The sequence below is a fragment of the Aotus nancymaae genome, unplaced genomic scaffold (assembly GCF_030222135.1).
Source record: "Aotus nancymaae isolate 86718 unplaced genomic scaffold, 86718_ANA_hifiasm-v0.15.2.pri h1tg000057l, whole genome shotgun sequence".
In the NCBI taxonomy this organism is placed as follows: Eukaryota; Metazoa; Chordata; class Mammalia; order Primates; family Aotidae; genus Aotus; species Aotus nancymaae.
Window position 1 is genome coordinate 26,595,343 of NW_026988471.1, and position 14,808 is coordinate 26,610,150.

Below are 14,808 nucleotides of genomic sequence, written 5' to 3' on the forward strand. Positions count from 1 at the left end.
CGCCACCATGCCCAGCTAATTTTTTGTATTAGTAGAGACGGGGTTTCACCATGTTGACCAGGATGGTCTCGATCTCTTGACCTCGTGATCCACCCGCCTCGGCCTCCCAAAGTGCTGGGATTACAGGCTTGAGCCACCGCGCCCGGCCTGTTTAATGTGTTTTTGTTTTGTTTTGCTAGTTCATATATAGTAGTTTATATTTAGTTTAGTTAAGTGGTTTCAGTTTGTTTTGTAGTAACAGAACTCCTCTCCCCCGCTTTTTGCAAAATAAAATCTTATGCAAAACACCAGTATGTAAAATAACTTAAAAACAGATTTGCTCTGAGTAACTGTGAGTAGTGAGCCCAAAGCCTTCTCTACTTGGCCTTTTTCTTCATGATACTTTTGTTTTTCCCCTACATGGCCCCAAGCATACTTCTGAGGGGTGCAGAACCTGTTTGGAAGCCCTTGGACTTATTAGAATAGATCATAGAGGAAGGGGCATTATTTAAACAAAAGGAGACAGGGCTATATGACTATGGGATAGTCTTGGGAACAGGTTGAAGGGATACATAATAAGGAGTAAGATAGGAGTGAAGGGCCTCTTTTTTTTTTTTTTTTTTTGGAAACAGAGTCTTGCTCCATCGCCAGGTGCCAGGCTGGAGTGCAGTGGTGCGATCTCGTCTCACTGCAACCTCCGCCTCCCAGGTTCAAGCAATTCTCCTGCCTCAGCCTCCCGAGTAGCTGGGACTACAGGCGCACGCCACTATGCCCAGCTAATTTTTGTATTTTTTGTAGAGACAGGGTTTCACCATGTTGGCCAAGATGGTCTCCATCTCTTGACCTCGTGATCCACCCGCCTCAGCCTCCCAAAGTGCTGGGAAAGGCCTCTTATTCTCCAGGGTATCAAGAAGTTCACATTTGGCATAGGGCTCTGACGTATGTGAGAGGAATGTTATGTCTTACAAGAAAATAAGGTCAGGCTGGGTGTGGTGGCTCACACCTGTAATCCCAGCACTTTGGGAGGCTGAGGCTGGCAGATCACGAGGTCAGGAGTTTGAGACCAGCTTGACCAACATGATGAAATCTTGTCTCTACTAAAAATACAAAACTTAGCCAGGAGTGGGGGCATGTGCCTGTAATCCCAGCTACTCAGGAGACTGAGGCAGGAGAATTGCTTCAACCCAGAAGGTGGAGGTTGTAGTGAGCCAAGACTGTGCCACTGCACTTCAGCCTGGGCAACAAAGTGAGACTCCATCTCAAAGAAAGAAAGAAAAAAAAAAAGAGGGACTCCATGTTTGGGTCCTCTTCCACGAACACTCCCTTTGTGGAAGCCGTCTTTCTCTCTCCTGGATTTTCCCTCTGGAGTCCCCTTCCACACTCTCTCGTGGAAGCCTGTCTTCTCCTCCTGAACTCCATCTCTCTCTATTCCCTAACACTGAAAAAAAAAAAAAAGAAAAAAGAAAGAAAATAAGATCATATTCTAGTTTCTAACACTTACATCTTTTTTGGTTTAAAAATCAGTCCCAAGGTGATAGATGTGCCCACCTGGTGGATGCTCTTGGTGTCCAAGGAATTGGATTGTATTTTTGAATATCAGATATGCTTTCTTGTTTTGGACTTATTTCTATATATTTTTTTCCTGCTACAGGCTAAAGTACATGGCTATCTAATTCCAATTTAAATGTAGGTTTTGCACAGCGATATTTATCTCATGATATTACAGTCAGGTTTCACTGTGCATAGGATGTCATAAGGAAATTTAAATATTTGTTAACTGGCCGGGCACGGTGGCTCACACCTGTAATCCCAGCACTTTGGGAAGACAAGGCGTGAGGATCACCTGAGGTCAGGAGTTCAAGACCAACCTGGCCAACATGATGAAACCTGTCTCTACTAAAAATATTAAAAAATTAGTGGCTGGGTACAGTGACTCTATTACCTGTAATCCCAGCATTCTGGGAGGCCGAGGCAGGCCGATCACCTGAGGTCAGCTGTTCAAGACCAGCCTGGCTAACATGGCGAAACCCTTCTCTACTAAAAATACAAAAATTAGCTGGGCCTTGTGGTGGGTGCTTGTAATCCCAGCTACTCAGGAGACTGAAGTGGGAGAATCGCTTGAACCTGGAAGGCGGAGGTTGCAGTGAGCTGAGATTGTGCCATTGCACTCCAGCCTGGGCGACAAGAGTGGAACTTTGTCTCAAAAAAGAAAACTTAGCTAGGTATGGTGGTGCACTCCTGTAGTTCCAGCTACTGAGGAGGCTGAGGCAGGAGAATCATTTGAACCCAGAAGGCGGAGGTTGCAGTGAGCCAAGATCATGCCACTGCACTCTAGCCTGGGCCACAGAGCAAGACTTCATCTCAATCAGTTAATCAATCAATCAGTATTTGTTAACTCGTTGATAAAGTTGGGTATTCTCATCCAACAGATGCTTTCCTAGAATCATCAACTAGAGATATAGATAGATAGATTGATGGATTGATTGACTGATTGATTTTTTGAGACAGAGTCTTGCTCTGTCACCCAGGCTGGAGTGCGATGGCACCACCTCTGCTCACTGCATCCTCTGCCTCCCAGGTTCAAGTGATTGTTGTGCCTCAGCCTCCCAAGTAGCTGAGATTACAGGCGCATACAACCTGGCTAATTTTTTGAATTTTGTTTTTGTTTTTGTAGAGATGTGGTTTTGCCATCTTGCCCAGGCTGATCTCAAACTCCTGAGCTCGGGCAATCTGGCTGCCTCGGCCTTCCAAAGTGCTAGGATTACAGGCGTGAGCCACCGTGCATGACCCAGTTTATATTTTTGACAGTGTATAGGTAAAAGGCATTATTCTTTCTTAAATATAAAAATTTAATCTTTTTGAGTAAATAACATATTCTTCAAATGATTCAAAAAGTCAAAGTGATGCTAAACATTGAGTTAGCCACCTTGTCCTTGTTCTGTCCTGTCCCCATGGTTAACCATACTTATTAGCTTCTTGTGCATCTTTCCACTGTTTCCTGATGTACGTATAAGCAGTGTGTATTCTTTTTAAAAAACTCTTAATTTTGAAATAATTTTAGACTTACTGAACAGTTGCAGAATTAGCACAGTTTCCAAATGCTCTTCACCTAGCTTCTCCTCATGCCAGCATCTTACGTAACCATACCTTAGGATACTATCAGGATACCACATTTCATTTCATTTCTGTGTTTCCTTAGTCTCTTCCAATCTGTTACAGTTCCCCTGGCTTTGTCTTTTGTGTCCTCGATGCTGTTGAAGAGAATTGGTTGATTGTTTTGTAGAATGCTTCCCAATATGGATTTGCATGATGTTTTCTCAAGATTAGGTTGAGAGTTCTATATGTGTTTGGCAAGAATACCACTGAAGTAATGTTGGCCCTTCTCCATGTATCATATCGAAAGGTATATGATGTTGATACGTCTCTTACTGACAATGATAACTTTGATCAGTTGCTTGGGGTGTGTTTTCTAAGTATCTCCATGGCAAAACTGCAATCTTCCTGCATTTAATTAGTGAACATTTTGTGGGGAGATGGAATATGCACATATCCTGTTTCTTATACTTTTGCCTACTTAGATTAGCATCCATTGATATATTTGCCTGCAACAGTTATGTCTGTGATGTTTATGTAATGATTTTCAGTTTCCATCATTTTTTCTATAGTTATTGATTAGAATGCTACTTTGTTTTCTTCCATTTATTTGTATAAGTAAAAACTCACAGATATTTATTTTATTCCATGGGTTATAATCCAATGCTATTATTATTCATTTTGCTGTTCAAAGTGTCCCAATTTGGCAATTGAGAGCTCTTTCAAGTAGGCTCCTGTGTCTTTTTGACATCCCCTGTCATTTCTTTAGCACATTTTCATGGCACAAGAAGACAGTCCGTAGGCTTATCTTTCATTTTTCCTGCCCTAGCCCTGGAATCAACCATTTCTCTAAGGAATCTTGGTTCCTTTTATTAGAGAATATATTTAGAAATGAACATTTTAGTGCTAGTTATGTTCATTTCTACTGGAGTGTCATTGTTTCTGTGCCTTCTTGGTGGATAGAGTTAGGATATAAATGTATGTATAGTCATACGTGCACACATACACATTCATATTTATTTTTATGACTGTCTATCTGTATGTATATTAAAAGCCATAAGACCTTCATTTCCAATCCAACTGCACAAGTTTCCTTCTAGCCTTCCTTTTTCCTTATTTGTAACTTCTTTCTCCAACAGTGAGAAACCTGGTTCTCATTATCCACAGTATATTTACTTATTTGCTCAATTCTAGTACTACATAAAATAGTTTCAAAATTACCAACTCATTCCTCTATAAAAAACAAATTTTCTATATTTGTGTATACTTCTTTTCATCTTGAGCCTTACAGCGTGTAGTGAAAATAGTATTTTCCAAAGTTACTGAGGTTGATTTTTTCTTCCCTGCTCCCATCATTGTGTCACTTATTTGTAATAGGTTCATGTGTTATTTTTATTAAGTTTTGGGTTTCCCCTACATCCTGTTTAATGTAACTATTCATTTATTTTGGGAGTATATGAAACCACCATGGTTCTAAATCAGACCTATGCAAAGAGATATATTATGAGTCACTACTCCTCCTCCCAATTATTCCATTTCCATTCCCCTTTTCTTTCTAATATGTTTTCACCTACCCCCAAAGATAACCAAATTCATTCATTTTTGGTTTATCCTTCCTGTATTTTTATGTGACGGATCATCAGATACATGTATATTTTTTTCTTCTTTTTTTGTATTTTTACATGTATATTTTCTTATATCCCCTCTTTCTTACTATAATTTTTTTTTTTGTACTCTGCTTTATTTCACTTAATAATATAGTTGTTCCTCAGTACATGTGGGGAATTGGTTCCAGGACCCCTTGAATACCCAAATTTGTGCATACTTAAGTTCCGCCCTGCCAAACTCGTGTATATAAAAAGTTGGGCTTCTGTATAGATGGGTTTTGTGTATTGAAAGTACAGTATTTTTGATCCCTGTTTGGTTGGGAAAATCCACCACAAATGGACCTGCACAGTTCAAACTTGTGTTGTTCAAGGGTCAGCTGTGTATCCTGGAAATTGCTCCATATGTGTTCATAGAAATCATCTTCATCCTTTTTTTATAGCTGGATAGTACTTCATTTACATAACTATGATAGTTTATTACTGTATAGTAATAGCTTATATAAATATGATAGCTTATTACTATCATATTTACGATAGTAAATATGATATTATAGATCATATATAATATATTTATATATAACTATATTTATATAAGCTATGTACTGTGGAGCTATGAAAAAATTTTTAGATAGGCCCATTTATACTAGCTTCAGAGGAGACTAAGTACACCTCTGTACTCTATAAAAGTACTCTGTACTCTATTTTTTTTTTTTTGAGACAGAGTCTCACTCTATCACCAGGCTGGAGTGCAGTGGTGCGATCCTGGCTCACTGCAACTTCCGTTTTCCGGTTGCAAGCAATTCTCCTGCCTCAGCTTCCTGAGTAGCTGGGACTATAGGCATGCAGCACCACGCCCAACTAATTGTTTTGTATTTTTAGTAGAGATGGGGTTTCACCATGTTGGCCAGGTTGGTCTCGATCTCTTGACCTTGTGATCTGCCCGCCTCAGCCTCCCAAAGTGCTGGGATTACAGGCATGAGCCACCGTGCCCAGCCTGTACTCTATTCTTTTATATATTTACTGGAGGTTCTTTGGGCTACCTTCCTTACTTCCTCCATTACCTTTATGGACTTGGGGTGTGTTGTTTTGTCACAGAGAATCAGCTTAACTGTCTGTGCAGGTTGCTTTCTCTTCTCTGGAAACTGTAGTTGTATTTGTAAGGAGAGATCAACTCACGTCAAAGCATATAAATGGAAGTATTAGAAATAATTCTACTTTTGAAGTATAAGCAAATATTATGTATTCTGTTCCTTGATTTCTCTCATATCCCTGTTTTATGTTAAACCTTAATTTTTTGTTTTAGAATTTTAAAAATACCAAAATTAGCATGTTATAATTGAAGAAAAATTAGAAATGCAGGTAAGTAGGAAAAAATACTAAAATGATTCAAAATTCTACCAGAGAATACCAGTTAATATTTTGATTTATACACTTCTAACCTTTTACCCATCCACATTTATTTCTTTAAATGAGTATACGAATGTGTCTTTGTATCCCTCTCTCTCTTAACATTTTTTAAATTTATTTTTTCTTTCCTAATCATTAGAACCTGTGAATCTTTCTTTTTTAACACATATTTTAATTCTATATAGTGCTCTATAGCTTTTTTTCTTTTTAAACTGTAGATGAAATATTATATCTGAGTCTCTTGTCCTCTGTTAAAAATCATACTTTTCTAAGACTAAACAAGAGACCATTATACTTACCAGTTTCAGGTACTTTACAGGGTCTTACATTTTACAGTTTTTTTTTTGCATACAAAAGTATACAAAGTATACCTAGATTTCAGAATTACATAACCTAATGAGTTGGGTGTGAAACTTTTGGGATATTTTGGTTGGGAGTTGGATTCATCTAATAAAATGTTTCTTATTGTCTTGTCTTGTAGTTAAAATATACTCGTCCAGGGCTACCTACCTTCAGCCAGGAAGTACTACATAAATGGAAGACAGATATCAAGAAATATCATCGTATTCAGTGTCCTAACCAGGTGGTTCTTTCTCATTCATTTATTCAGTAAATGTTTATTAAGCATCTGCTCTTGCTTCTCTTATTTATTCCTTCATGACAGAACACCTGGACCTCGGTGGCTTGAAACAACAATTACTATATTTGTTCATAATTCAGTAGAGCAATAATTCTGTAAGGGCTCAGCAGGGCAGTTCTCCTGTGATATGTAGCATCAGCTAGGATCACTCATGAGAGTGCATTCAGCTGGAAGCTCAGTGAGACTGGAATGTTCAAGATGGTTTCTGTGCAGCTGCATTTATCTGGGAGCTTGGCTGTCCATATGGCCTCTCTTTCTAGCAGAGTTAGTTGGGCTACCATCAGGGTACACAGTGACTGACTTTTCAGAGAGTATTTTGAGAACATGAAAGCAGGGCTGTAGCTCTCCTAGCTTCAGAATTTGCACAACATCACTTTCATGATGTTTTATTGATCAAAGGAATCATGGGACTAACCCAGATTCACCGGAAGGGTAAATAGACTCCACTTGATGGCAAGAGTGGAAGAGAATTTGCAGCCATCTTTATTTTTACCATTCTTAAAATATTTTTATTTTTATTTTCTAGAGTCAAGATGGAGAGAGCCATCTTTAAACTATCACAGCTATAGTAGATTCAGTACTTTGCAGAGGAGTAAATATAAAAGAAGTGGGAATACATTTGCACTAAATAAAGCAGATTTTAAAAAACCTAACTGTATAATTTTCTGTGTTTCTCTTAAGTGTCTGAGAAAATATCGAGGGAAGGAAATGGCTTAATCTTTCCTAAATAACTTGTTCACCTTGTTTCTTTTCCTTTTCCTTGACTTTCCTTCCTGTTTTTGTGACTTGCATGTATATTCTATTTTGTTTGTTTGTGGCACAAATTATTGGTTTCCTTTCTTCAAATGTAGAGTTGGTCAGTGTAAATGGCCAGACTGTTCAGAGAAGGGAGCTATTTGACATAGTCTTCACACTATTTCTTCTCTTTTTCAGGGTTGTGAGGCTGTCTACAGTAGTGTATCTGGCCTTAAAGCTCACCTGGGCTCTTGTACATTGGTTTGTAACTTTTAAAACGTAATATCTTAACATGTCCTCTAAAGTAATCTCACATGGAAGAGAATTCAGTTTAGGTGAACAGCTAGTTGTCCTATTTACCATTATCTTCAGAGGCTGCTTTAGGTTTTTATGTCTCAAAGATTCTTGATCTGGTATTGGGTGGGATGTCAGGAGGATGTCCAAGACTTAGAAAAGATCACCATAGTCATAAGTCATTATCAATTTAAAGGAATTTAGAGAAATATGTATTTGTTCTGAGTTCCTATCCCTGAATTCCAAGAGATTTAGCTCCTTTCATTTGAGCATCTCCTACACTGGGCCTACCCTATTTGGGTGGGCCTAAGGCTTTATAGAATCAGCTTATATGTACTTATCTGGATTGGTAAAGATCCTCTAAACTCATCAGAATCATAGTGGCCTCTGAGGATGGGAGGTGGGATAGGGTGTCAGGCTAATAGCCATTCACCTCACTGAATCTTTTCCATGTTGACCCAGGTGTCCTACAACCTACCAGCCATGGGAATTGCTGCCATTTTCCAATCTCCTCACACAAAATGAAAACCATGGAAACCTGAAGCTTCAGGAGGGGAGAGAAGTCTCAGTTCAAGGCAACAAGGGAGTTGTAGGCATCTAAACCAGATCTGTCCAGTAATGCTTAGGAGTTTGTCATCTTGATCCTAGTTTCTGAATCCTTAAACTAGGTATTATGGATGGTACTCTTCTAATTCTGGAAGGCACTTTTTGCAACAGTGGATCATAGTGGGAAGAATTGTACATTGGTGCCTCTGGTGAATTTTGGGCATTTGATCATTTTGGGGGAGGAACCAAAGACAACCTGGAAGTGAAGTGAAAGGAACATAGGAAGGTAGGAAGATATGGCATGCTACCTAAGAAAAAGCAGGAGACTGTCAGGTTGTGTTGAAGTAGGGTGGGTGATTGGAACAGAATTGCATTAGGATGGATTTATGTTGGTAATAATCCATCCAAGCTGGTTTTCCTAAATGTATTACTATATTGGATCTTTTTCCTTCTCATCTTTGCTGAAGTAGAATTCCCTCTTTTCATCTCTAATAATCCCTACACATAGCCCAGGTATGTGTTTCTGAATTTACCAATAATTCTTTTTTGTTTCTTTCTTGGAAATAGGGAAACTTTGTGGCTGGAAAGTATAAATGTCTTCTATGTCAGAAAGAATTTGTGTCAGAGAGTGGTGTCAAGTATCACATCAACTCTGTCCATGCTGAGGTGAGGTTTTTGTAATCCTCTGGATCTTATATATAAGCCATAATAAAGGTAGATTTGTCCCTGTTGTTATGGGCTAAGGCTGTCAAGGAAAGTAACTCTAAAGTGGTTACTAGAGACAGTAGAGTTAAAATATTCTCTAAAATTAGATGTATAATTGTATTTTTCTGTGAAAGTATTTGAAGTCACTGTGAGGGGTGGGTGTGGTGGCTCATGCCTCTAATCCCAGTACTTTGGGAGGCCAAGGTGGGAGGATCACTTGAACCCAGGAGTTTAAGGCTACAGTGAGCTGATTGCGCTACTGTGCTCTAGCCTAGGCAATAGATTGAGATCCTGGCTCATAAAAAAAAAAAAAAAAAATCACTGTGACTATAAGCATCCTTGAACTTTTCTTTTTCTTTCTTTCTTTTTTTTTTGAGACGGAGTCTCGCTCTATTGCCCAGGCTGGAGGGCAGTGATGTGATCTTGGCTCACTGCAACCTCCACCTCTCGGGTTCAAGCAATTCTCCCCGCTTCAGCCTCCCGAGTAGCTGGGATTACAGGCACCGGCCACCACCCCCAGCTAATTTTTGTATTTTTAGTAGAGACGTTGTTTCACCATGTTGCCCAGGTTGGTCTTGAACTGCTGATCTTAGGCGATCTGCCCGCCTCAGCTTCTCAGAGTGCTGGGATTACAGGCATGAGCCACCGTACCCGGCCTGAACTCTTCTAATTCTTTTAAATCCAATTAAGTCAAACATTTCGGAATCAGGTTAAATTTACATGTTTGAAATTCTTGTTTCATAGTGATCTCTATACGTTCATGCTTTCTAGCATTCTAATGTCTTCCAGCAACCTGTTTTTAATGCTGTTTAAAATACTGCATAAAACAACTATAAAGGACATTATTGAGACAGTTGGGGAAATTTGAATACTGACTATATTAAATAATAGAATTGTGTCATTGTTAACATTCCCAAAGTTGATAGTTGTAGTCATGCAGAATACCCTTGTTCTTAGGCAGATATATGCTGAAGCGTTTAGGCATGAAGTATTATGATGTCTGCAACTAACTTGCACATGGTTCAGCAAAAGAAAGAAGGAAGGAAGTAAAGAAGGAAGATAGGAAGGAAAGAGATTAACAATGGTAAATTTGGTTGTTCATTCAACTGTTACAACTTTTCTGAAGGTTTGTAATTTTTCAAAATAAAAAAATGAAAAATTGTGTATAAAAATGCTTTAAAGTTCAGAAGGTCAAGAATCTTCTCTCGGGAAAGGTTTTTTATGTAATACAGGTGAACAGATAAATTATTTATGATATAATTAAATACTCTTACTACAACAGCTTAGGAATACAATGTGCATTCTCTTGGAATATCTTACTGCAGCTGCCTGATGTGGGAAAATAAAGGGAGCACCTTTACTTATTCTCTGCTCTCAAATGTGATAGTACTTAACAATGTGGGCTTTAGTTAATTCCATAAAATTTGGTTTCTGTTGCTTTACTGGCATAAGCTTTCAGAATCCCTAACCAAAATCTGGCATGTCTTCTGAAGGCAGTCATAGCTTTTTAGTAATAATAGTATATCTTTTTTTGCTTCAGGAAGTATTTACAAATTATTGACCGGTCACGGTGGCTCACACCTGTAATCCCAGCACTTTGGGAGGCCAAGGCTGGTGGATCACCTGAGGTCAGGAGTTTGAGACCAGCCTGGCCATCATGGTGAAACCCTATCTCTACTAAAAATGCAAAAATTAGCTGGATGTGGTGGTGGGCACCTGTAATCCCAGCTATTTGGGAGGCTGAGGCAGGAGAATTGCTTGAACCCGGGAGACAGAGGTTGCAGTGACTTCAGATTGTGACGCTGCACTCCAGCCTGGGTGACAGAGTGAGACTTCGTTAAAAAAAAAAAAAAAGGCAATTATCTCCTGACAAAATCTGGCCTTTATATAGTTAACTGGTTTGTCCATTTTCTTCCTAAAAAGTTAGAACCAACAGAGTTGGAACCAACAAATTTCACTTGGTTTGGGGCATGCTCCCAGTCATTTGTTTATTGATTTATGCCTATATTTATGAATTTTGTGGTTGGTAAAACATCTTTACCCTATTTCTTCCTCCCTCCACATTTTCTTATACTACTTTTTTTTTTAACAGAAAATTTCAAACACATGAAAGTAGAGAAAATAGCATAATGAACCCAGTGTGCTGTCAGCCATCCTCAGCAATCATCAGTGTATGGCCAATCTTGTGTCATTTCTAACCTCACTTTTCTCCTCCCTTAAAACCTTACTTTAAAGCAAATTCCACATATAATTTCAGCTGTAATTGCTTCTTTCAATATGTATCTCTAAGAGATAAAGACTTTTGAAAACATAGGACCACAAACATTACACCTAAAAAAGAATTTTAGCATTAACATATATCTAGTTATTATTTAAATTTCCCTGATTGTCTTATAATGTTTTTTCAGAGTTGATTTATTCAAGTTAGTATCTAGAACAAGGTCCAAATATTGCATTTGTCTGTTTTAGTCTAGAGCAGCACTATCCAAAAAAAATGTACTGTGAGCCATGCATATAATTTAAAATTTTCTAGTAGCCACATTAAACAAGTATTTTAAAAAGGTGAAATTAATGTTAATAATTTATTAAGCCCAATATATCTAAAATTATTGACATGTAACTCAACTATTGAGATATTTTACATTTTTTTCATACCAAGTCTTTAAAATTTGGTGTATATTTTACATGGAAGCCTATCTTAAATTTGTTCTGCTCATATTTAAACACATCATGTACCATACGTGGCTACTAGCTATCTTATTGCACCGTGCAAGTCTAAAAGCTTTCTCTCCCTTTTTACACATTTGCCATTTATTGAAGAAACCAAATCACTTGTCACATGCATGTACTCATATTCTGGAATTTTGCTGATTTTATCCTATGGTAGTATTCCTGTATCCTGGCTATTTCTCTTTCTTTCCTTTTTCCTTTCCTTTCCTCTTTCCTTTCCTTTCCTTTGTTGTTTATTTTTGAGGTACAGGGACCACTGCAGAGTGTCTTGCAGTTGGGCAGAGAGATTGGGCTCAACTCCCTAGACGGCTATTTCCTATAAATTGATAGATTTAGAAGATTGAACAGATCACTTGATAAGATTGAAGTTCTTTCTTTTTTGGCAAAAATACTTTATAATTGGATTTCATGTCCCCTACCCCTTAATTTTTTAAAGTGAGCCTCAAAAATGTTAAGTAATTTGTCCATTGTCACATATTTAGAAACAGAGCTGGGATTTGTACTTAGGAGGTCTGGCTGCAGAATTCATGCTCTTAGCTTCGATGCCATCATAAAATAAAAATCTATGGCTCAGTGTGTTATATCTCATGATGAGATTTATACTGCAGGAGGTACAAGAGTGGGATAATGCTAAGTAAACAGACTCTGTAGATCATTTATTAAAGTACCTAGAATTATACCTTACAAAATATGTGCTTATAATAGCTGCTCTGTATTGATTTCTCCAGTTTAAAATATAGAATCCTGAGGTATGGTTCCATATCTGTTTCCTTTTTACTGTGTTCTGCCCTAATCATGCCTTTTTTCCTTTCTTCCTCCACCTTTCTTTATATTCTTCACTATATTTTCGACTGGATGATGTTTCTGTTTTGCCTCTCTAGGATTGGTTCGTTGTAAACCCAACAACAACCAAAAGCTTTGAAAAGCTGATGAAGATAAAGCAGCGGCAGCAAGAAGAAGAAAAGCGGAGGCAGCAGCACAGGAGCAGAAGGTGTCTAAGAAGGCGGCAGCAGCCTGGCATTGAGCTTCCCGAGACAGAGCTGAGTCTTAGAGTAGGGAAGGATCAGAGGAGGAATAATGAGGAACTGGTAGTGTCAGCCTCCTGTAAGGAACCAGAGCAGGAGCCAGTGCCAGCACAGTTCCAGAAAGTAAAGCTCCCAAAGACTAATCATAAACGAGGAAGGAAATAGGCAGTCAGTGTAAAAGCGCTCTTAGGAAAGCAGATGTGATGCTGTTGTGACGGGGACCTGTGCTGGGAGGACTGAGTGAAGATTCTTTCAGCTGTTTGTGTAAGGCTGTGACTTTCTCAGCTCCTTCCTCCTGTGTAAATTTCAGTCTTCCCTTCTTACACTTTGATTCCCCCCTCCCCTTTTAGTAGGTTTTCCTGCTATTCCTTGTGGAGTCCTCTTGTTTTTTTCTTATCTTGCCCAAAGAGCTCCCTCTCAAGGCCAACTATAGGCTCCTCTTGCCCTGTACAAAACTAAGAAACCTCTTTGGTTGTCCTTTCCTTCCTGGGGTATAGAATGTTCTTGGAAGCTCCATTGATTTAATAGCTGCTCCATTATCTAGCTTGTGAAATCATTCCAAACTAATTTTTTAAAACCATAACTGATTTATCATTTTGTATTTGTGATATAACAAGTCTAGAAGCTAGAACTGTTGTCATTCATATAATAAGATTACCCTGTCTCTTTGGGAAACAAACTTTATGGTGGCTATTTGTCCTCTCAATATAGTTTTAAGTAAAAAAGTAAGAAAATGGATTTAGGATGAACTTCCCTATGCTGTTTATACTGGGAAGTGCTTTGTTTGTACCAAGTAGCAGTGACTAGACCTACAGTTGTGAAAAGCAGCCTTAGGAGTAATGTGTCCCAAACATTAAAATGACTGGAAAGAAAAAGTAAAAGCAGCAATAAATACTGCCCCAACTTTCCTGGAGCCTGAGGCCTCATCCATTGCTATGATCAGTTGCCCTCTGAAGCTTATTTTTGCTTCTTTGGTTTTAAGAATTGAGAAATATCACATTGTCCCTGACATTTTGACAGTCTCCTAGTGCTCCTGGTAGTGTCACTAAGGGAAAATCAAGGTGCGCATTCCTTCTCCCTGGAATTTACCTCACTTGTTAGTCTACACCCTATTAAGTTTTCACCCATCCCCTTAGCCAACCTCTGTCTGAATTTTCTGAGAATATTGTCCTCTGTCCTCTTTTATATATGGCATTCTATCCTCTTTATATCCAGAGACTTTGACACCAGATGTAGATATTTATCTGGAGCTGGAAAGAAAAATTCTTTTTCTGTACCTCATGCCTACCTGGTAATGTTTAATGGGTTATTTCTCTTTGAGAGTGGCTTTCTCTGGAACATTGGTTAGAGCAGCATTGTTGTCGTGTTTCTGGATTCTCTTCCCCCTTTTGCATAAATATTGGTCTTATATATTCTTGCCTATTTTGTGGCATATGCCACATACAAAATGAACCCTGATACAGACAAGTACTACCTTTTCAAATTCTGAAAGGCTATTACCACTTTAACTCTCTGTGCTCCTCCAAATAGCTTTAAAATGTGGGCTTTTGTGAAGACCACTTTCAAACAAGGGAGCATTGAAACCTGAAATTGGATACTGCCAGAATAGGTAGATTTGAAACAAGTTAAGGACATGGTATATCCACTCTGCATTTTCATTGGCAGTGTGCCCTTAAAGCCCTTTCAGAAGATGAGGGTTATCAGGGAGGAGAAATGAAGAAGCTATGTTAATTTCTGGTGAGTAAGACCTGGGAAATGTTTGGCAATGACAAAAGAAATAAATGACTCTCAGAAAGATGTTTCCAGTGTTCTTTGACTCCGACCTGCTGCATGACTCCTTGACATTGTATGGGGGTAAGAAGATGGCTAGAGATGGGGGTGAGTTTGAAATAAGTTCCATGCAGTTGTCTCAGTAGTTATTTAGTTCCTGAACTATGCTGGTTAAAATGGATAGTTTGAGATTAAAGTGAGTTAGTACAGGAAACTTGCCCGGTCTCATCCAGAGACCCTTTGCAGGCATTCCTTTTCTTTTTCCTGACCAAGACCA

At 38.6% G+C, this 14,808-nt stretch overlaps 1 protein-coding gene across 4 annotated transcripts in view; it reads left to right on the plus strand.

Annotated features, from left to right (window-relative positions):
* The window catches only part of ZNF512 (zinc finger protein 512), a 35,215-nt gene extending 20,655 nt beyond the window's left edge, over positions 1 to 14,560 (plus strand). For all 4 annotated transcript variants that reach the window (XM_012475409.3, XM_012475410.3, XM_012475411.3 and 1 more), the window contains 4 exons: positions 6,568 to 6,669; positions 7,660 to 7,722; positions 8,869 to 8,967; positions 12,618 to 14,560. In XM_012475409.3, coding sequence (XP_012330832.1) covers positions 6,568 to 6,669; positions 7,660 to 7,722; positions 8,869 to 8,967; positions 12,618 to 12,926 — 573 coding nt within the window. In that variant the 3' untranslated portion in view covers positions 12,927 to 14,560. The remainder of the gene's footprint in view (positions 1 to 6,567; positions 6,670 to 7,659; positions 7,723 to 8,868; positions 8,968 to 12,617) is intronic.
* The last annotated feature ends 248 nt before the right edge of the window (positions 14,561 to 14,808 follow it).